The sequence below is a fragment of the Lagenorhynchus albirostris genome, chromosome 1 (genome assembly GCF_949774975.1).
Source record: "Lagenorhynchus albirostris chromosome 1, mLagAlb1.1, whole genome shotgun sequence".
Classification (NCBI taxonomy): domain Eukaryota; kingdom Metazoa; phylum Chordata; class Mammalia; order Artiodactyla; family Delphinidae; genus Lagenorhynchus; species Lagenorhynchus albirostris.
This window is the reverse complement of record NC_083095.1, coordinates 36,608,504-36,631,310: the sequence shown is the minus strand read 5'-3', so window position 1 is coordinate 36,631,310 and position 22,807 is coordinate 36,608,504. Positions and strand designations below refer to the sequence as shown.

The 22,807-nt window shown below is 47.7% G+C and overlaps 1 protein-coding gene and 1 long non-coding RNA gene across 4 annotated transcripts in view; one reads left to right on the top strand and one right to left on the bottom strand.

Annotated features, from left to right (window-relative positions):
• The window catches only part of FNTB (farnesyltransferase, CAAX box, beta), an 84,338-nt gene extending 72,629 nt beyond the window's left edge, over positions 1-11,709 (top strand). For all 3 annotated transcript variants that reach the window (XM_060141198.1, XM_060141190.1, XM_060141208.1), the window contains 3 exons: positions 3,504-3,615; positions 5,123-5,237; positions 10,208-11,709. In XM_060141198.1, coding sequence (XP_059997181.1) covers positions 3,504-3,615; positions 5,123-5,237; positions 10,208-10,339 — 359 coding nt within the window. In that variant the 3' untranslated portion in view covers positions 10,340-11,709. The remainder of the gene's footprint in view (positions 1-3,503; positions 3,616-5,122; positions 5,238-10,207) is intronic.
• On the bottom strand, positions 11,166-21,574 carry LOC132515173 (uncharacterized). Its single transcript, XR_009539079.1, has 3 exons — positions 19,199-21,574; positions 15,452-16,260; positions 11,166-13,765 (listed from the first exon to the last, which is right to left on the bottom strand). It is a non-coding gene; the product is annotated as an uncharacterized LOC132515173 (long non-coding RNA).
• Between the last annotated feature and the right edge of the window lie 1,233 nt (positions 21,575-22,807).

The window sequence follows — 22,807 nt, the reverse complement described above, 5'->3', positions numbered from 1 at the left end:
GTTGAAGTGGAGTTTTAATAGCAAACAACCCAACTGCCCACCAAAAGGCTAACAGTTAAATAAATTATGATCTCTTCATACAGTAGCTGCATTGCAATGGGCTCACATGGAAAGCTCTCCAGGACACAACGGAAAGTGTCAAAGGCCAGGCCAGGCCGAGAACAGTCTGTCTGTGTGCACACAGGCTGGCATCCACCCAGCTTTCCTGGACGTATACACAACTCCCCTTTAACAACGGGTACCTTTGGGAGAGGGGTAGGAGATGGGGGGAGAGAAATGTACTTTTCCTATTGTACTGTAGGCTGCTTTTTTCTTTTCTTTTCTTTTTTTACCATGTGTGTTACTACTTTTAGTAAGTGAACAAATACATTTTTAAAAGGTGATGATGATGATCATACTGATAACTAAAAAGATGACATGGGACCGGCACACTGTAGCACATGAACCCAGGCCAATCCCTATCTCTTCCGTAGTCCATGCGGTGGCTGCCTTACGTATAGAAGACAGTATTTGAGTACAAGAACAAATTGCTATTAATATCTTTAAAATATCAAATGCTGACTAAATTAGTGAGTCAGTTTGTTTTTGTGGAGCAGTAGGATAGCAGCAGGCCTGTGAGTTTCTGTTTGGATTGATAGTTACTAGTTGCTGCCATGTTCTTTGGGATGTACCCCAGGCTTTATTTGTCCACCTGTGAAATTGAGCTACATGTGCTGTACCTGTCAGTTACTGTTTGAAAAACTTTTGATTTCTCAGATAAAAGGAACCTTTAAAATGCAAAATGACATTATAATGGGGATCTGTATTTTAAGGGAGAGATGTAAAGGATTTAAAAGGCCGACTCCAGTGCACAGTTATCAGCCTGTAATCATATCTCCCTTCATCTCACCGTAATTATGTGTGTTGATGTGCAAATTCAAGATCTCAGGAAGTTCCTTGTCGAGTTTATGAACTTTGAGCCTTTAGACTTCAATAATATAGGGGGTAACTGAAACACTCTGTAATCTTTTTAATAATAAACATAGCATTTTCTTTTCAGATTCCAGTTCTAGCGATAGGTTATCATTTACCTTAAGGTAACCGTCTTTTATTTCTTATAGGATAGGATATGAAGTAAAGGTATATTTTGTACAGATGTTTAATGCAGTTACCCTAAAGTTTAGTAAATATGCTTTTAAAAATAACAGCTTTGTTGAGATGTAATTCACATACTGAACAATTTACCCATTTAAAGTGTACAGTTCAGTAGTTTTTAGTGTATTCAGAGTTGTGCAACCATCACTATAATCAATTTTAGAGTTTTCATCACCGCCCGCCCAAATCCCTGTACCCACTAAATGTGCTTCTTAAAAGAAGAAATCACAAAGGAGAAAATCAACACTGTGATTACAGCATATGTGTAAACTATATTTATGCAATTAAAAAAAAACCCCATATAACCAAAAAAGTAGAGCCAAAAGGGAGAAATAGGTATACCATACGATACAGATAAAGAGTAAATACAGTAAAAAGCTAGATTAATAAAATTGACTCTTGGATCTCAGAAGACAAAAGGACAGACACTCTCAAAAGGAAATAGAACTAGTAAGCAAAAGTTATGGGAACAGTTCACCCTAATTAGTAACTAGAGGCATGCACAGCAAAACAAATGATCAGGTACTGTTTCTTTTTAACATTTTAATTGCTGAGAACTTTTTTTTCAAAGTAACCAGTGCTAGAAGTAGTACAGGAAAATCTTAAATTTTGCTGGCAGCTATATAAAGTCTTAAAGCAGTTTATCAGTATCTATTAAAAGCCTTAAAAATGTTTATTCCCTTTAACTGAATCATTCCACTCCTGTGAATCTACTTGAAGAAAATAATCCTAGACATAGAGAAGATTCACAAAGATGTTTATTGCGGCATTTTTTATGATTGCAAGGAACTGGAAACAACCCTGGAAACAAGATAGAGTGAAGTCCCATCATATATGTATGTATCTCCTAGAGTCCACTGTGCTCACAGGTGGAGAAAGAACAAAGAGGAAAGTAATTAAAATCGTGTGAGCACTTCCTTCAGTAAGCCTGTGTGCCAGGCTGAGCATGAGAGGGGGGACCTGAAAGTGCTCCTCCTTCCTTGGGCTCAGTTCCCATGTGCCTCTTCTAGTGTGAGCATCTCAGGGGCAGGGCGGGACTCGGGTGTTGAAGATGAGTGGCTTTTGCATGTGGCCCCCAAACATCAGCTGACCGTGCACCTCATCCAGTGCTCAACCCAGGAGACGGCGATCGCTTTCCAACTGCACCCATCTCTCCTCCCATCTCTCATTTAAGAAATTAAAAATGATTATTTTCTGTAGTATTCTATGTATATAAATATTCCAAAATTAACTATTTTGCCTACATATTCTCTTTATATACCACATTTACTATAAACTTTGATGAATTTTTACCACAGAAGATTCTCTGCTCATATATATGAGAGTTTGGATCCAGAGCCTGTATTGATGCCATTACCTTATGTGTCCACTTAATGAAATGCTGTAGGGCTCTTTAGAATGATGGTTATGAAGATTATGTAGCAGAACAGAAAAATGTATGCCTGTAGAGTTAAATGAAAAACGTAAGATATAAAATGATCATACCTGTATAGAAAAATGCATAGAAACACAAGAAGACTGGAAGAAAAATTAGCTTTCGGTTGTCATTTACAGATTGTTTGCTACCTTTGTAGCCCAGGTATCAAAGTATAAAATTAACCAGAGACTTAATGCACATTCTATGTGTGTATTCCCACATAAATGTTTCCGTGCACATCTATCTATTGATTATTTGTCCCTCCTCCACCCTTGATAACCGAGTGGTCCGCAGGAGTCTGACTGCTGATTAAAGTACTGCTGATTGACAGTACTTTAATATTATCACCAGAATTGTCCATTTCTGCTTGGGCTATCATATTATATGATGCAGGAGGGTGGTTATTAGAATGCTTCTTAGGGAAATTCTCTAAGTCCCTTTAGAGATAGACTGAATCCAGGCTAAGACAAGTATCAGTAGAAGAAACAGACATTATCACCCCATTAGAGTTCTCTTGGCTAACTAGAGTCTGGGTAACAAGTTTCAGAGATGCACTGGAGGAAATGTCTTAAGGAGCCCAGGGAAAGGAATTGTGAACCAAGTCAGGAGCAGTAGCAGAGGGCAGTCTGGTAAGCTGAGCTAAACAGTTTGTCTGTGCCTGCAAGGGATGTGGTTTAGGGTGGTCATCCAGGGTAAGGGGACACTTCAAGTAAAGCCAAGTGCCGCTCTGACCTGCTGCTCTTTGACTCTTCAAGGTTCAGGAGAAGGGACGTGTCTCGGGACTTGGGTGAAGAAATCGAGTGTCCCAAGAATGTAGTTTTCAAGATTAGTCCAAGGAGACTAGAGGGAAACCCTGACAGTTCCTAATGGATCCTAAAGTACAAAGAAGTCATTGATCCTTTGCTGGACTTCTCCTAGGCTCCAGCCCACACTGATCCTTTGTCTTCTCTAGGTGACCCTGCCCTCAGCATGAGCCGCTGGATGTTTCATCAGCAGGCCCTGCAGGAGTACATTCTTATGTGCTGCCAGTGCCCCACCGGGGGGCTTCTGGATAAACCTGGCAAGTGAGTGCCTTGCCTCTGGGGAGGGAGGGACGGGGCGGGGAGAGAGGGCTGAGCACCTCAGGCCTACTCAGAGCCAGACGGGGTGGGCCTTTCCTTGTTGCTGCTTAGTGCACGTGTGGCATGGGAGGAAGCAGCCCAGCTGGGAGCACCCCCATCCAGTGCCATCCATCCATCCTGGCCCCTCCAGTGCTCTCCTTTTTACCCAGCTTACTTGCACCCCCTTGCCAGTTAGGTAAACAGATTGCTGTGTTGGTAGCTTTTCTTTCCTCTTTTTTATTTTTATTTATTTTTTTATAAATTTATTTATTTTATTTATTTATCTTTGGCTGCGTTGGGTCTTCGTTGCTGCGTGCAGGCTTTCTCTAGTTGTGGAGAGGGTGGCTTCCTTGTGGTGTGGTGGCTTCTCTTGTTGCGGAGCACGGGTTCTAGGTGCATGGGCTTCAGTAGTTGTGGCTCACGGGCTCTAGAGTACAGGCTCAGTAGTTGTGGCTCACGGGCTCAGTAGCTGTGGCTCACGGGCTCTAGAGCACAGGCTCAGTAGTTGTGGCACACAGGCTCAGTAGTTGTGGCTCGTGGGCTCTAGAGCACAGGCTCAGTAGTTGTGTCACACAGGCTCAGTAGTTGTGGCTCATGGGCTCTAGAGCACAGGCTCAGTACTTGTGGCTCGTGGGCTCTAGAGCACAGGCTCAGTACTTGTGGCATGCAGGCTCAGTAGTTGTGGCTCACGGGCTCTAGAGCACAGGCTCAGTAGTTGTGGCTCGTGGGCTCTAGAGCACAGGCTCAGTAGTTGTGGCTCACAGGCTCTAGAGCACAGGCTCAGTAGATGTGGCACACAGGCTTAGTTGCTCCACGGCATATAGGATCTTCCTGGACCAGGGCTCAAACCCATGTCCCCTGCATTGGCAGGCAGAGTCTTAACCACTGCGCCACAAGGGAAGCCCCTCCTCTTATTTAACCAAACTGATTTAAATAGAAGAGGATACAGGATTTTAAAACTCCTGAGTGTCATAAACAGAGATTATAATCAAGGCGACTATTACCGAGTAGATTCAATACCTTTAGGTGCCAAAAGGGAAACCAGTCAAGTCCTGTTGCCTTTGCTGCTCACTCCCCACTCCCCCAGCACACACACACCCTGCTACCTCTGCATCCTGGTCCAGCTGAAGGCCAGTCCCCAGCAATTTATCAGGAAGAATTTGGCCCATTCCTAGAAATTTTGTTGTGGGATTTTTTTTTTTAAACTATATTAATTTAGCCAGCACTACCCTGGAGAGCCCTTTCCGGAAGACAGCTGACAGGACTGACTGTAAGGTTACAGTTCCTGCTATCAAGCAGGGCGGAAGGATGCTGCTGCTCGGGGAAGCCAGGCTTCGAGTTTCGTGGAGGGTGGGATGGGATGCGTGAGTGCTCCCTGGGCCTCTTCGTCTGTGCGGTGGCCTTGTCAGAGGCTGTGCTGGGGCCGGTGGGGAGCAGAGGACACCTGCTAAGGGTCGCCCCGTCCTTCCAGGTCCCGGGACTTCTACCACACCTGCTACTGCCTGAGCGGCCTGTCCATAGCCCAGCACTTCGGCAGTGGAGCCATGTTGCACGATGTGGTCCTGGGTGTGCCTGAAAATGCCCTGGTAAGATGGGATGGGGGGCTTACCACTGCTTCTCCACGGGGCCCCCAGGATGGGGCTGGCAGGAGAGCAGAGCACCCGCTCTTGGCCTGCCGAACCGGCTGCACGAGGACATGGACAGGCTGGTGAACTCACCGTCCCCACCCTCTGTCTGCAGCTCGTTCTCCGTTCGTGAGCATCTGGCTGGCAAACTCGAGGTTCCAGGCGAGGGTCCAAACTGTGACAGAGGGTTTGTGCCTTTGTCCCACAGCCTAGGACCCAGACCGCTTGTCATTAGTTCCCATCTCCCAGGAAGCTGGCTCAGAGGTAGCGAGTTTCTGCATCTGTAGCCAGCAGCCCTCCCCATGTGGCTGACTGTCTTCTGGAGCTCTCAGCTTGCAGCCATCCCTCCGGAGAAGCCCTCTCAGACCACCTTCTGTAAATGAGATGACCCAAAACACTCTGCCAGGGCCTGGTTTGTGCCCTTCATAGCACCAGCACGATTTGTCATGTGTGTGTTTAACTGGGTTTTATCTGCTTCCCTCAAAAACTGTCAGCCCCGTGCGGGCGAGCTGTTCACCACTGCATCCAGTCCCAGGCCAGCCTGGCTGCAGGAGATGCTTGTGAGCCTAGTCACGATCCTGAGACTCAACTCCGGCTGAGATTGTCTGCGGCTGTCAGATGATGGGGCCTGTGCAGATTGTCATGAAATATTCCAAGAGAAGAAACACAAATGGCCAGTAGGTGGATGAAAAGATGCTCAGCCTCACTAGTAATTGAGAAAATCCAAGTAACAACCCTTCAGCTGTTTCAAGTATTTGCCTCCTATGCAACCCTCTTCCGTTCTTTTCCCTCCCTCCTTCCTCAGCGTAACCCCATCCTAAATTTGACATTTATCATGCCTGCAAATATTTTTGTGCTGTTACTACATAGGTATGTATCCACGAACTCTATAGAGAGTTGTTTTGTATGTTTTCAAATGTTTTTTTTTTGTTTGTTTTTTGTGATACGCGGGCCTCTTACTGTTGTGGCCTCTCCCGTTGCGGAGCACAGGCTCCGGACGCGCAGGCTCAGCGGTCATGGCTCACGGGCCCAGCCGCTCCGCGGCATGTGGGATCCCCCCGGACCAGGGCACGAACCCGTGTCCCCTGCATCGGCAGGCAGACTTTCAACCACTGCGCCACCAGGGAAGCCCTCAAATGTTTTATAACAGTATCTACCCCACCATTTATTCTGCATCACTTTCTCACCGACCATTATCCTTTTGCGGCTTAGTCGTCTTCATATGTGTTGCTCTAGTTTATTCATCTTAACTGCTGTACGGTATTCCCTTGTCTAAGTGTCATCTTCACTCCTGTACGGCATCCCCTTGTCTAAGTGTCATCTTCACTCCTGTACGGCATCCCCTTGTCTAAGTGTCATCTTCACTCCTGTGCGGCATCCCCTTGTCTAAGTGTCATCTTCACTCCTGTACGGTATTCCCTTGCCTAAGTGTCATCTTCACTCCTGTACGGTATCCCTTTGTCTAAGTGTCATCTTCACTCTTGTACGGTATCCCCTTGTCTAAGTGTCATCTTCACTCCTGTACGGTATTCCCTTGCCTAAGGGTACCCCAGTTTAATTTTCTAGTCTCCTGTTGGTTAACACTGAGATGGTTTCAGATTGTGCTATTACACAAGGTGTTGCAGTGAACATTCTCGAGTTACAGTTTCTGAGAGAGATACACCTTCATCCTCACCAGATGGCCCTGAACCTCGCCCCTGTGTGCTTGGGTTATTTAACGCTCACATGGCACCAAGATGAGTTGCTCCATAGTCAGACTTTTCCTTTTTGCCAACTTGGCAGATGGGAACTGGTGTCTCAGTTTTGTTCTGCATTTCCCTGATTACTGGTGAGGCTGAGCATCTTTTCAAACGTTTGTTGGCCATTTGTGTTATGTCTTCTGTGAATTGCCAGCCAGCTCCTATCCTTTGCTCATTTTCGTATTGATTTGTAATTTTGTTTGCTCTTTTCTTATGTAGTAGGAGTTCTTTGTGTGTTCTTGATACTAATCCTTTGTCAGTGGTGTGTGTGTGGTGAATCTCTTCCAGTTTGTGACTTGTCTTTTCACTTTGTTTTTAGTGTTTTTGTTGAATAGAAGATTTTAATTCTAAAGTGAATAATTTTATTTGCCTTTTCAGTTTTTGAGGGTTTTTTTTTGGGGGGGTGCGTTACTTAAATCTTTTCCTACCCTTAAGAAATCTTTTCCTACCCTGAGGTCATAAATATATTTTCTTCTAAACAATTTAAAGTTTTGCTTATCCCATGTAATTTTTTAATTCTCTTGGAATTGATTTCCGTCTATAGTGAAGGTGGGATATAATTTTATCTTTTTCCCATTTTGGTTAACCAATTGACCAGCACCATTTATTGAAGTTTACAGCCTTTCCTATTGATGTGTATCACATGTGTCACATACTCAAGTTTCTGTATATGAGGTGACTGTTTCTGGACACACTGTTCCATTGGTCTGTTATCTTTGCTGTCTTAAGCAAATCTTAAATGCAGGTAAGCAAGTCTCACCTACCCACCTCATTCTTTTTCTTCAAAACTGCTTTGGATATTCTTTGCCTTCTGCATTTTAGGATTTCCTGTGCATTTTAGGATCAGCTTATCAAGTAACACACACAAAAAAAAACTAGTGGAATTTTTATTAGAATTACATTGAATGTAAGATTAATGGGAGGGAACTGACTTTAACATTCAGGCTTCCCATTTATAAACACAATTCTTCAGATTTTTTACATTTCTTTTAATGGTCTTTTATCATTTTCTCCATAAAGGACTAGTACATCTTCTGTTAGAGTTAACGTCTAAGAAATTTATAGTTTTTGTGTCTATTGTGACTGGAATATTTTTTTCCATTTTATTTTGTAATTTGTTGTTACTAATGTATAGAAATGCTATTGATAATTATAGTTTAATTTTGCACCCAGCAGCCTTGCTGAATTCTTTTTTTTTTTGGCTGCTCCGCATAGCTTGCGGGATCTTAGTTCCCTGACCAGGGATTGAACCTGGCCCCCTGCAGTGGAAGTGTGGAGTCCTAACCACTGGACCACCAGGGAATTCCCTCTGAATTCTCTTGATAGTTGTAAAAGTTTGTCTATAGAATCTCTTGGATTTCTTATTTAGAATGTAATGTCATCTTCAAGTAAGGAGTTTTGCTTTTTCCTTCCTGATTCTTAAGAATTTTCTTTCCTTTTTTTCTTTTGCGGTATGTATCCACGAACTATATAGAGAGTTGTTTTGTATGTTTTCAAATTTTTTTTTTTCTTTTTTTTTTTTTTTGCGGTACGCGGGCCTCTCACTGTTGTGGCCTCTCCCGTTGCGGAGCACAGGCTCCAGACGCGCAGGCTCAGCGGCCATGGCTCACGGGCCCAGCCGCTCCGCGGCATGTGGGATCTTCCCGGACCGGGCACGAACCCGTATCCCCTGCATCGGCAGGCAGACTCTCAACCACTGTGCCACCAGGGAAGCCCAAGAATTTTCTTTCTTTTCTTGCCTTGTAATGTTGGCTAAAACCCCCATGGAGTGTTGACTGGAGGTGGTAATAGAAAGTGTTCTGATTGTAATGGGAAGGTTTCTGTAATTCCATCATTAAGGAGGATGCTTACTGTGAGGTTTTGGTAAACATTTGATATCAGGTTAAGGATGTTCCCCTCTGTTCCTGGTCTACTGGGTTGTTTTTTTGTTTTATTTCAGTCATAATCTAGTGTTAAATTTTATTGAATGCTTTTTCCCCATCTGGCTTTTCTCCTTTAATCTGATTTTGTGTTTTGTTAATACATATTCTGATGTGACCTTGACGTTATGGGATAAGCCCTGCTTGGTGATAACAGAGTGTGGGGGGTGTATGTGCTGTTCTAACACCTGCTGGATTCACTCTGCTGGTATTTTTGGCTCGTATTTTTATTTAGGATTTTTTGCATGTGTGTTCATGAGAAAGACTGATCGAAAATTTTGTTTTATTGTATTCTTTTCCAGTTTGTGTTTCAGGATAATATAACCTCATAAAATTAGACAGGTGTCTTCCTACTCTACTTTTTCTTTGGAAAAGTTTGTATAAGTTAGAGATTATCTTGTAAGCTAACACTTGCTTGAGAAACCATGTAGGCCTGGTATTTTTTGGGGGGAATGGTGGTAGCAGAAAAAACAATTGTTATTGATTTAACTTATTCATATAGGTTTTAAAGAATTTCTTCTTGAGCAATTTTGAAAATTCGTATTGTTCTATAAAACTATTCAGTTTATCTGAATTTTTATGTTTTCGCATGAAGTTGCTCATAGTATTTTCTTAAAATTTTTTAAATCTCTTGCAATTATGTCCCCTTCTTCATTGTCCTAGGGTGGAAGAGTCCTGAATACTGGCCTAGGATTGTGCCCTGTCTGAGACCAAAGTTTATTTTGGGTTTCCGTGGTGCAGTGGGATAATATAAAATAATTTATATATGGCCTGACACCTTTACTTAAGTGTAACAGGGTTGTGGTCCATTTTCTTGATTATAAATATAGATGCATGTTCATTGTTTTAATAATTGGAATATATATAAAAGTATAAATAAGAAAATTTAAAACAGTCATGTCATGGTTCCTGTTTTGGCATATGTCCATTTTTTGCCTATTTATATAACTCACATCTATCAACACTTTAAAAAGTAAGTTTGGAATAATATCACGCATACTGTTTTCCTCACCTTAATATAAGTATTTGCCAATATCATAAAATATTTGAAAGCATGTTTTTTAATGGCTCTATAATGTTCCTTTGTGTCCCACATACTGTAACATGTTTTTACCAATACCCTGTTGTTGAACATTAGGGCCTTGTGAGATCCTAGTGCATCTCTGATGATTCCTTATGTTACATTTTTACCAGTGCATTTAATGGGCAGAGGCTGTGCACATTTCCAGGGACCACTGGGGTGATTAATTGGCATCTGTTCTTCTCTTTGCAGCAGCCCACTCACCCTGTGTACAATATTGGACCAGATAAGGTGATCCAGGCCACCATGCACTTTCTGCAAAAGCCAGTTCCAGGCTTCGAGGAGCATCAGGATGAGGCAACAGCAGAGCCTGCCACTGACTAGAAGACATGGTGTCCCGCAGCTCTGTGTTCACCCACCTCCCCAGTCAGACCAAGGTTTATACGTTTCGATACATACTGCATTCTGTGCTGCACAAGCCTTGGCCGCTGTGAAGCTTGGTTCTCTGTCCTTTCTTGTTAAACAAAACAAAACTGATGGCTCTGTGTTTAGAGAACACAGTGGTGTGGTTTTTAAAAAATTCTTTCCACTCCTGTCCAACCAAAAATCTTCAGCCACGCGGCATCTGAACCCGCCCTGGCCTGGCCAGGGTTGGTTGGAGAACATGCAGCTCTCCAGTGCGACCGTCGCATCGAAGTGAATGATGTTTATGAGTGTTACGGCATCTGGAGTTGCTGCTGCGATTCCTCTTTGTGCCACCGTTAAGTCACCGGGAAGGTGGCCTCCGTGGGTGGAAATAAGTCTGCTCCATGCCTAGGCAGGGGCTTTGGGTCCCACCAAAATGAATTCTCCAGGAAAAGACATGGTGGTACTTCACTCAGAGGTGCCCGAGGCGCTCACCTCCCAGCCTGGTTACTTGCAAGGGGAAGGAGCTGGGGTGGGAGGAGAAAGGTCTCGGGAGGTGTGAGTCCCTCCCTGGCCACACTGGGCACTGACCACACATCTCCAAGGCCGGGTTGGGCAGGTGCATGGGCAGGATTTGCTTTAGCCCCACTTGTGGTGACTTAGACCCGGAAAGCCAATTATGAGTGGAAAATGAACCTCTAGTTCAACTCTGTGCCAGAGGAAGCAGCCCCAGAGCGCCGCCCCCCCACTCAGCCCCCCCCCCCCGGTGCCCTGAAAAGGCCCTCTGAGGACCGCAAGCAGCACCTTCAGCCTGTGGCCAGTCTGTTTCCATCTGTCTTCCACCGACTCCCAGCCCACCCTCCTCAAAGACGGTGTTGTCTTTTCTCACCCCAATTATTAACACTACTAAGAAGGACTTTCACCTTAATTTCTGACTCAGGATTTATTTACATCCTGCCCACTCCAGGCTCAGAGAAATAAAGCCAAGCACTAGATAAGCTGGGTGCTGCTGAGGCAGTAGCCGCGTAAACCTGGCCGCGGCAGGGCTGAGCGCTGCCTGCTGTGTTCAGCCTGGCAGGGCCTCTGCTGCCCTCACAGAAGAACCCTTTCTCAGTCAGTGGGGTCTTGAGGAGTTGGCTCACTTGTCCACTGCTACGGTCACAGCAAGCTCCAAGTCGCCGGTCTGGCCTTTCCATAAGCAGCCATGGGCTGTGGGCAGATGGGGGCCTGGAGATGCAGCATAAGGCTCGTCTCAAAAACGCTGGCCATCTGCTGCCTCTAATTCCCTAGTGCTTTGGTGTATTGGGCTATGTATTACCTCCTTGAAATAGTAAAAGAATAACCTTTTCTATGATGTCTCTCATTTGTGACTGGTACCAAGAAAATTCCTTCCGAGTGCCCAGCGTTCGGAGTTCTGCAGCTTGCTCGTGGGTCGCCAGTCTCCTCCTGTGTGCGACTGCAGGCCGGGCGAGTCGGTAGTTACGAAGAGGTCTGACTTACCTTCCTCCCTCACATCCCTTTCTCCAGTCGAGGACAAGGAGGGGAAAAGCGCGCTGGAACACTTCCGTTTGTCCCAGCACTCCATACACAGTTTCAGGGTCTGGGAGTCTGTCTCCTCCACCTGGCTACGAGCAGGGACTGCGCTCCAGAGCCCTCACGCAGGCACTCAGCAGCAGGTGGGGTGGGTGACGTCCTGGCCGGGGCAGGGCGGCTGTCACAGGGACGGGTTGGAATCCTGTGTCACCCGGCGTTCCTCGTCTGGGCAGAGACCCTCTCCCAGGGAGAAGCCAAGAAGGCGGGTGCTCTGTGGCCTGCCCCTCCTTGACAGGAAAGGAGAGGGTACCCTCAGAGGTGGAGCATGAGCCAGAGCCACGTCCTGGAATGCAATTCCTGCCCCCATGCTGTTTTTTGCTGGGATAACAAAAGTTCAGGCGACAAAGCAACATATTGAAATGCACCCTTCCCATCGCTACAACAAAAAGCCAGACGCTCTACCACCACTAGCCTCAAGGTATTACGAGATTAATTGCAGTGATAATTGGTGTGGTTAAGAGACAGAAGGGATTGCTTCAGTCTGAACTGGCTTTATACCAAGGAGGGAGGATTTGAGGTGGGCCCCAAAGGGTAGGGGAGTTTACACTGGCATATCCATGAGGCTTCGCTCTGCTCCCATTCGGGTCTGGAGGTTTCCCAACTTACAGAGCATTCAAAGTGGGTCCTGCAGGTAGATTCTCAGATTTATCACGTGGATCCTTAAGTCGGAGGCACTTACACAGCATTCAAGGTAGGTTGCCCCAAATAAATATTTCCCCTATCGATAAAGAAATATAAGCCGGCTACAGATCTCTATATCCAGATGGGCCCCAACGTCCCCCTTGGAACGATCTTGGACCCACCTTGAATGCTGTGTAAGTTGGGAAGCCTTCCAGACCCTACGGTGAGCAGAAGGGGGACCTCGTGGATAAGCCAGCGTGGACTTGCCTGAGATAACAATACCAGTCAACAGTATTCCTAAACTGCCCTCTGTTCGTGGTGTCGTTTCTGAGTTAGAAGCCACTAGTTAGCTTCTGGCCACTGTGTTGTGACAATGCAGGAGTGTCCTTGAGGAAGCCACTTCTCAGGAAGACCTCACACAAAAGCAGAGGCCGTAATATTAAATAACAGTTCCACGACGTCCTACCATGGAGGACTAGCCTTAGATTTTGGTACGTTGCCTCCTGGTGATTTAACTTGGCAGAGAGATGGCGTTTAGAAGCCCCCGGCAGGGTGCTTGCTTACGTGACCCTGGCTATTTCACCACTATTAACTATGCTGTGCTTCTGGCGGGAGCTTGATAGCCGGGAACTAAACATGGAGCTTCCTGAGTGCACTACATTGTTGTAGAAGTGGAATCCATTGGCATCAGAAGTCAGAGGTGTACAGATAACAATGCTGACATTCCATTATGAAAGCAAAAGAACTTGTCTCTTCTTCCCACCATGTTTACATTGATCCCACCTCCTTATAGAAGAGGGTCACTGGGCTACGTGCAGGAAATAGCCAGTAGCTTCAGCATCCCGAGTCAGAGGAAAGGGTAATGGCTGGGGTGGGAAATGACTGTTCTTAGGCCTGCAGGCTTCCTAGACCCTCTGTGGCCAGGGCTACTAAGATACAGGCACTGCAGAGACCAAATCTTAACAAAGACATAGGATGTCTCGTTCACCGTCTGGGATAAGTTCGGTACAATGAAAGTCTGCTCTCCTAACGCTGATAATAGGGCTTGATGTTAATACAAGGATACGGAGGTCTATGATGGAGGGCTGTTCAGTGTTGCTTTCATTTGGGGCCGCAGGTATTCATTTTGGGGAAGTATTTTGCTAATATTTTGTTCTTCCACGATTTGCACCAGGGGGCAGCAAACTTTCTCTGTAAAGGGCCAAATTACTAAATATTTTAGGCTTTGCAAGCAACTACTCAACTCTGCTTTACCACTGTAGTACAAAACAGCTGCAGACAAAGCATGGCTATGCTCCAATAAAACTTTATGAAAACATGGTGGGCCAGATTTGGTCCATGGGCTGTAGTTTGCCTACCCTGGTCTAGACTAAATCCCATCCATATTCATTTAGCATTCTTCTGCATCTTTTCATGGCTGGGATGCTTTCCAGGTACATAATATTAAATGACAAAATGTACTTGGTAAAGTTCGGCCCAAACTTTTGTTATTGTTGTTGTTGTTGGGTTTTTTTCTTTTGGGGGGGGTGGGTACGCGGGCCTCTCACTGTTGTGGCCTCTCCCGTTGCGGAGCACAGGCTCCGGACGCGCAGGCTCAGTGGCCATGGCTCACGGGCCCAGCCGCTCCGCGGCATGTGGGATCTTCCTGGACCGGGGCACGAACCCGTGTCCCCTGCATTGGCAGGCGGACTCTCAACCACTGCGCCACCAGGGAAGCCCCCGGCCCAAACATTTTAGCCACCCACATGCACTGCTCAGGGCATTCATTGCCCTTGAACGGGAAGGAGAATTGTATGATTTAAGGAATTGTTGCAACTGACAGAAAACCTGACCCAAACAGGCTTAAAGCAAAGAGGAGATGTGTTGATTCATAAACTGAATCGTCCAGGAAGTAGCTTGGCTTTCTGAGTGGCTTCAGTGGCTTTCTTTCCAGCTTTCTGTATCAGCTCCAGTCTCAGGCTCCCTCCATGTGGTTCTACAATGGCAGTAGCAATAGCTCCAGACCTTACATCCTCAGGGTCAAGTTGAGCAGACAAGAGCAGCTGGTGCTGTCTTCCCAGTGAGTATCATTGCGTTTCACTGACTCTGATCAAGCCAAGTGCCTTTCTGAGATGCAATCCTGTGGCCAGGAGATTACAGTGCACTGATGGATCAAATGCTTCATCCACGAGTGGGAAATGGGGCTCCATCAGAAGCACATAGTCCAAAAATGGGGAAGGAATGAAGCCCCAGTGCAAATTAGGGTTGTAGTCAAAAGGGGGAGATGGATGCTAGAGAGGCAAAATCACCACGTTCTCTCCCATGGTGGATTCTAGAAACCTGTAGTGGACACTGTGGCATCCATTCCTCCCCTCCCCAGCTGTGGCAGCCAAAAGGCTTGTGTGGGTGTGTCCCCCCCCCACCTCCAGGCTGGGCCCTGATTGGCCTAAACCAATCATTTTAATCCATCCCTCTGCTTGAGTAATTTGTTCAGGTTTAATAATAACCAGGCCTAAGCCAATCAGCATGGTCTGTCCTAGCCTCAGTGATTGATTCAGAGCCAAGGATGTGGCCTAAAATAGACCAAAGAGAGAGAAGCCCTGGACATTTGATGACAGGGGAAAAGCAGTTCTCTCCTATTAGAGATGGTGGAATGTGTGGCCTGGGACTCCAACCACCATTTTCCTACCTAGAAGGAAGCCAGTCCACACAGACTCCCTGAGACACCGAGAAACACGGCCAGAACCCTGTCACATGACTCCTGCAGCCTGGATCTGCCTCTGCATTTTTCAGCTGTGTAAGCCAGTCTGAGTTGGATTTACTATTTCTTGCAACCCAAGCATCCTGATACACAGAAAACTCTATTCTGGATTAGCCCCAGAGCCATGAACTCCTTACCTTCTGCCTGAAGGATGCTGATCGTTCTTGTCACCTCCATCCAAACAACCCCTGAGAGAGCGCCTCCTGGTCACTGTCCCTCCTCATTTGATCCTTGACTCAACCTCATGAGGTGGGTGAGGCAGGTGTGTGTCTGCATTTTACAACTGGAGAAACAGGTCAGAGAGCTTAAGTGACTCACCCAAGGTTTCCTAGCTATCAGGTAGTGGAGTCTGAACCTGAACCCAGATCTGCTGCCTCCAAAGCCCATGTGCTTCCAGCACCCCAGGTCTCTGAAATGGGCAGCCTCGGGGGTGGGGAGCAGTAGCTGAACATGCACAAGTTAGCTCCAGCGGTGGATGACCGAGGCCCTGAATGCCTGCTCCCATCTTCCACCAGGACAAGGATGGTGACAGCGAACAGCAGGGGCAGGCTCACCTCACCCTTCTCACCCGCTGCCCACTGTCTGTCAGGTCCCTGGCATAGAGCAACGCCCCCTGCACCAAATGCATGCCACCCCCGTGCAGAGTGTGATGCTGCGTGAGTCACAAGCAAGGCGCCGGTGAGGCAGTCTTCCCGGGAGCTGACCAGAGCCAGCCTTCTCCACTCCAGCCCGGCATGCCTGACTGGTTCTTGGACATCCTCTTTCACTTCCTCGCAACAACCTCTTTGCCTCTGCTTTTTACCAGCTGGTGCAGGAGGTTCAGAGGACGGGGCCAGGCGGCTGATGTTCCTCCCTCCTACTTCTCGGGCACATCCAAGAAGAAAGCCAGGCAGGCGGGCAGAGTGCTCATCACCAGCCCAACTTAATGGGAAGCTTTCTCTGCCCCCTGCAGAAACACAGATGTGGAAAAATAACAACAATGACAATAATGCATTTTAAAAAACAAACTTGCACTGAGTTCCCATATACCCCTGAGTCAGTTCCCCCTCTTGTTAGCATCTCATATAAATATGATACATTCATCCTAACTACTGGCCAATATTGATATATTAACTAAAGTCCATACTTTGTTCAGAATCCTTAGTTTTTACCTGAAGTCCTTTCTCTGCCCCAGGATCCCATCCAAGATACCTCATTACATATAGTCATTATGTCTCCTTAGGCTGCTCTTGGCTGTGACATCCTTAGACTTTCCTTGCTTTGAATGACCTTGACAGTTTTGAGGACTCGTTAAGTATTTTGCAGAATGTCCACCAACTGGGATTTGTGTCAATTTTTTCTGATTAGACTGAGTCTGGGGGGAGGAACACCACAGAGGTCACGTGCCCTCTGATCACATCCTATCAATGGTACATGCTATCAACATGGCTCATCACTAATGCTGTTAACCCTGGCCACCTGGCTGAGGCTTGCCAGGTTTCCCCACCATAAGGTTCCTCTTTCTTCCCCTTCCCCTGCTGTTCCCTTTAGAAGGAAGTCCGTGTGCACAGCCCACTTAAGGGATGGGGAGTTATGCCCCACACCCTTGAGGGTAGAGTAGCTACATAAATTATTCGGAATTCTTTTGTTTGGGAGGTTTGTCTGTGCTCCATTTATTCAATCATTTATATCAGTATGCACTCATGAATATTTATTTTATACTTCGAGGTGCACGGGCTTCAGTAGTTGTGGCACGTGGGCTCAGTAGTTGTGGCCCACGGGCTTTAGAGCGCAGGCTCAGTAGTTGTGGTGCATGGGCTTAGTTGCTCCGTGGCATGTGGGATCTCCCCGGACCAGGGCTCAAACCCGTGTCCCCTGCATTGGCAGGTGGATTCTGAACCACTGCACCACCAGGGTAGTCCCTACGTTAGGGTTTAGTATTCTACTCTCACCACCTTTGGTCACATTAAATTCTTTCCATAATAAAAGGTATTCCATTTTTGTTCTCTTTTTTTTTTTTTTCGGTACGCAGGCCTCTCACTGTTGTGGCCTCTCCCATTGCGGAGCACAGACTCCGGACGCACAGGCTCAGCGGCCATGGCTCACGGGCCCAGCCGCTCTGCGGCATGTGGGATCTTCCCGGACCGGGGCACGAACCCGTGTCCCCTGCATCGGCAGGCGGACTCTCAACCACTGCGCCACCAGGGAAGCCCAACATTTTTGTTCTCTTGGATGTGGGACTTCATGTTGCCATCTGCTGTACCTGTGACGGCCTGGGCCAATGAGACAAAGCGGGTGACAGGAGCCTGGGACTTCAGCTACCAGAGTCAGAGCAGACTCAGTGGCACAGCTCTCTCAAGGGGAAGGCTGGGTGCACCCTGGGGCTGCAGGGACTCTGCTGCCCAGGCGTGCTGACCAGTGCCTGGCAGGAGCATGGTGAGTGCCCTGCAGTGGCCCCTCTGTGAGGGGGATGATGACATGGGTACCCTGGAGACCTACACCATGCTCCCAAGGAAGGTGAATGCTTCACTGGGCTCCACCCCTCGAGTCCCTCCCCTCCGTCTCGAGAGCAGTGGCTGCCTTGGGCCTGGATCCCACGGTGGCCAGTCTACGTGGTGGGATGTGAATGGTTAGCCAACCCGTGCAGGGGAGAGGCTCTGGCCCACCTTCCTTTCACCCATAGCCTCCACCCAGCTTCTCTGCCGGCTGCACCGGGAGCCCGGGGCTGGTTCTGCTCAGGTAGGAAGGAGAGCGCAGCAAGAGCTTGAGAAGCAATGACCTGGCCCTGTTCCCTGCCCCTCCCACCTGCCAGCCCTCTCTCGTCAAGGGCCCCAGCCTCTGAACTCCTCTGGCACTGTAGCCCGGGCATGCACACTTGTGCCACGCGCGTGAATCTGGTCTCCAACTCCTCTAAGCTTCTTGGCGGCAGGGCCTAGGCTTCATTAGGCGCCCTGAATCTCCCCAGTGCCTGGCACAGGGCTGGGCTGAGAATACGTGCCGGTCAAATACCCATGGATTGACCTCATGCAGAGGCAACCTCAGGACTGACCTAACAGTGCTCAGAGATGAACATACACACACGCTTGTGTCCGTGTGTGGTGCCTGTGACAGGCCAGGCACTGTGCTTGGGGTGCAGTAGCAAGCACGAAGACCACACCTGGCCTCACGGGAGCTCCCAGGCCTGCCAAACCGTTCACGGCAGCTCTCTGCAAAGGAGTGGGCCCTGGACTCACTACCTGGTCGGGAAACAGTCAAGTCATTTGAACCAGAGTTCCTGTACCTCAAGTCTCCCACTAGCCTGCTATGGATGTGGCACTCCTCCTCTCAGCTGGCTGGCCTTGCTGTGGCCTTTTGGTCCAAAGCCACTGGCCACTGTCCTTTAGCCCCAGATCTGTCCCTGCCACCTCCGAGCCGTTGATGACTCCATGTATTTCATTTCCTAAGTTGAGATATTTTCAGATGGTAACAGATTACGTCTTGCTGGAATCCCTTCAGAAGCCAAGCAAAGCCTGTTTGTTACCACACCCTTTGGCATTCAACATATATTTACTGCCCCTTTCTTGTGAGGATTTGAACACACTGAAGGATAGGGTTTCTTCTCTCCATATTTCAACAAAACTCAAATGTTTGCGTGGCCAGGACCCATGCCGGCGGCTAGACCTAAGAATTGTTAACATGTGAGTCCTTCCAAAGTGCCAGGCTTTCCAACTTATGCCTTCACACCTCACAATGGCACCTTGTGCTACTGCTGTCCTCATGCCTCAGGAAACCACAGCAGTGTCACCCAGAGCCAGTCCAGATAGGTGGGCTCAGAGCCTGTGACCTAAACCACCCAGGCACTGGTTCTGAAGCTTTCGGGCTCCCTGTCCCCCCCTTGACCCTAACGGAGCAAGGACAACACTTACCAGCTGGGTAATGATGTTTGCTGGGAGAGCCTCCAGAACTCGAGCAGGGGCCTGATGCCATCAGTCCTGCGTACAGCTAAGCCTGCTTCTCAAACCCGGTCCGGGAATGATTATTTGGCCAATCGGATTCTCTACCTGAGAAATGAACTAGAAAATATTTTTGTTTATCCCCTTCTCACGGCAAGTGTGGGGATGTATTAATTAAGCCCGTGCCTTAGTAAACCCCAAACTATCGAACCCCACAAGTGAAGGACACTGTCTTTGCCCGTTCATGATTCAGCAGTGCTTCAGAAGGGTCCTAGTTCCTACCATGGTTTTTCCACTGTGCATCCAAATGTAGAGGCTGGTAAACTCCTTTTCCCTACCTGGGTTTCCTCCTCAGGCTAGAGAAACTGTTTTGAGCAAAGAAAAGCTCTCGTTTCATGTTCCCGGAGGCTGTCCAGAACAGAGCCTGGCAAACAGGCCTGAGAGATAGCCTTGCTCTGGCTGGCTTATAAACCTGCCTGGTGACAGAGGACAGCCAGTGTGTGGCATAAAAATGGGTGCTGCCCCATGATATCACCCTTGCCTAGGGCTTCAAAAACAGGTGGCAGGGCAGCCCTCACTAGTGTTGGAAACCCACGGGGAGAAGGGAAACACCATCAAGGCAGTCCTATTAATAGGACTGTTTAACAAGCCCCTCTCCGCCCCCTTTCCCCGAGTGCAGCCTTAAAGAGCCCGGTCTCAGACCCACCTGGCTAATTCAGCTGTGACTCACTTTCCCCAAGAGCTTCCTTTTGTTCCCTGGGTTACTTTGCTGTTGGGAGTCAAACCTGAGTGCATGAGAATCACCTGGGAGAGCTTGTTAAAACAGCCCGACTCTGGCTGGTGGGCCGAGGTATGCTGCAGGTCAGAGCTCGAGCCCAGGAATCCTTTTAACAAGCACCCCCAGGGCATGGCCAAGGATCCACTTTAAGTAACAACACCATGGGGGCTTCTGAACAATTCTGCCAGGCAGAGCACCAAGTGCCCAAAGTTTAGAGATGCCACTGAGTAGCAGAGGGAGGGGATGACACAGTCTCACTCCGGCTGATGACAGATCTAAGGTGCATTCTCCGGTTTTGAACCCTGGAGTGTGTCACTCCAGTTCTGGGGTCCCCTGCCGTCTCTTTATTCACTCTGCCTTGTACAGGGAGGGCACACCTCAGAGGTGGGAAGCATTTGTGAGATACCCAGAAGTCCACCCTCACGCAGTCTGGAGACGGCCGCAGGAGCCGGATTTTTCCGTCTTGCAGATTCAGCCCTGGTCACGTGCTCTACGTAGATGACGACAGTTGGCACCTGAGTGCTCCCTTGGTCCTGAGGTCAAGTGCATTATAAGCATTATTTCCTTTAGTCTTCACAGACACGTCATGTGGTTAAAGCTACTATTATCCTCATTTTATAGATGAGGACACTGAGGCTGAGGGAAGTAACTCGCCCGAGATTACCAGCTACTGACAGAGCCAGAATTTTGAACTCAGGCAACCTGACTTCAGAGCTCAAGCATAGTCCACTCCGCTCTATTATTAGAAATCGAACGTGGCTCTCTTCAGTCCTAGTTCAGGGCTCTCACCTACTCTAGTCTTGTTTTTTAAACCTTTCCAAGTTGATAGCTCTGTAAGCTGAGGCAGTTCTTTGCTGAAGTGGTAGCTACTCTACAGATGGGATTAGCAGATCAAGAATTTAAAAAACTGGGCCATTAATACCCTTGACCTTGGGGCAACTGTAAAGGAAAGAAAATATCAAGCTCACCTCTGCAAGAGAAAGAGGTGGCTTTTCACAGGACCAAGCAACTCACCAGGGCAGTCCAGAGCGCAGTGCCGAGAACCAGCCACCAAGAATAACCTCACTGAGTGAACCGTGGTCCAACTTCGGTGACATGGAGGACAGACACTGGCTTCCTAGACATGCGAACCAGAAGGAACTCAGCTGTGGCTTTCATCTGTCCCCTTCAGCAAGCACAACCTCCAGCCCGGCTGCTCTTACCTGGTTCTCCTTTCCAGGCAGCTGCTCCCAGTGGCACCGCCTCCTCTCCACCACTTGTCAGTCAGGTGGTTTGGATTTTCCCAGGTGAATCAGCTATCCTGTTGTGGCCCTTTTCTTCCAACGGGTTTATTGAAATTCTGAGAAGCCTAAAACTCAACCCCTTGTCCAGCCAATATCCTGGAGCCAGGGACTGGCTCTCGGGGACATCCCCTACCCCAGGGCTCGCTCGACTGTTTGCTTCACACTCCATCTCCTGACCAACACGGCCCCAGCTGCAGCTTGGTTCTGATGCCCAGCCTGACCAAGCCAACTGTGTGTAATATGGAATCTACAAATAAGTCCAGATATACAAAGGGATGTAGTAAAGCACAATGAAAGGGGAGGAAATCATACTAACTTTGAAGGCTTAGGAAATCACCTGACCTCTCATTCCCATTTTTTTCCCCTTATTCGTGTCTCTTTCCATCTTAAAAAGAATACTTCAATAAATGGGATGCTGCTCTTTCCCAGCATCCTTGTTTTCCTTATTGCGATCATAGTTTTTGGGGGTTGGTTTGATCACAATTATACTTCAATAAAATATTTTAAAAAATGCCTCTTATGGAAACATGATCCACCACCACCTGTCAACTCCCATTAACCAAAACGAGATACCATGGATTTGACATCCAATTGATAGAAGCCCCAGCACCACCACTCTAAAGAGTGACAAATCAAAGAACTGATTTGACTTCTCTCCCTCCCTTGGACTAGGAACAGCAGTATTTCCTGTCAGCCAGACAGGAAAACCAAAGCTGAGCTGTATTCTGGCCATAAATCCTTTCTTTCAAGGTCAAATGAGTTCAGGCAGGTGTTGGTCCCTAGCCCAAGTAGAGCTAACTGGATGCTGTTGAAGCCTCCTTGACTTCCAGCCCATGGCAGCACTGCTGCCTCCTATTACCATGTCGGAACTCTCTAGAAACTGAAAAGTCCTAGAGCATACCAGCCACCCCTGGACTGGACGTTTCGTTACCAGGAGAAACCCAAACTCACAGCTCTGGGCTACCAATTCCCCAAGGGTCATTTATTTAGCAGGAACTGGATCCAGAAATGTTGCCCTGGGTAACCCCATCCCTGTTGGAGCCTTAAAAGCTTCTATCCAATGAGTGAAGTCACCACCACCGGGTTAGCTACCTTCCCCTGCCCAGGCTGCACTGAGCCCTTAGAGCACAAAGGGAAACCACTTTGTCTTACGGTTGCTCCCAGCCTGCAGGCTCCTCTCTCAGGCTCCCACACAGGCCCAGCGGCCTCCAGGGGGTGCTTCCCTCTACCAAGATATCTTGGCCTCTGCCGGGGCAAGAAGACACCACCACCAAGAAGGATAAAATAAGTTTTTATTTATAGTCTTATAGTAAAGGGGAAGCCTTAACTTGCAAGACAATTCTTCAGCAGTATGTACAACATACTTTTTATCTCCATGGAATGGAATCAAACACGGACTGAGACTACAGAGTATACACTAGAAATCAGCAAATGCCAGGAACAGAGTAGGAAAAAGACAAAGAAATGAGGCCTAAACACACAAAACCCTTCACTGGGATCTGCGGACCGCAGCCAGAACCA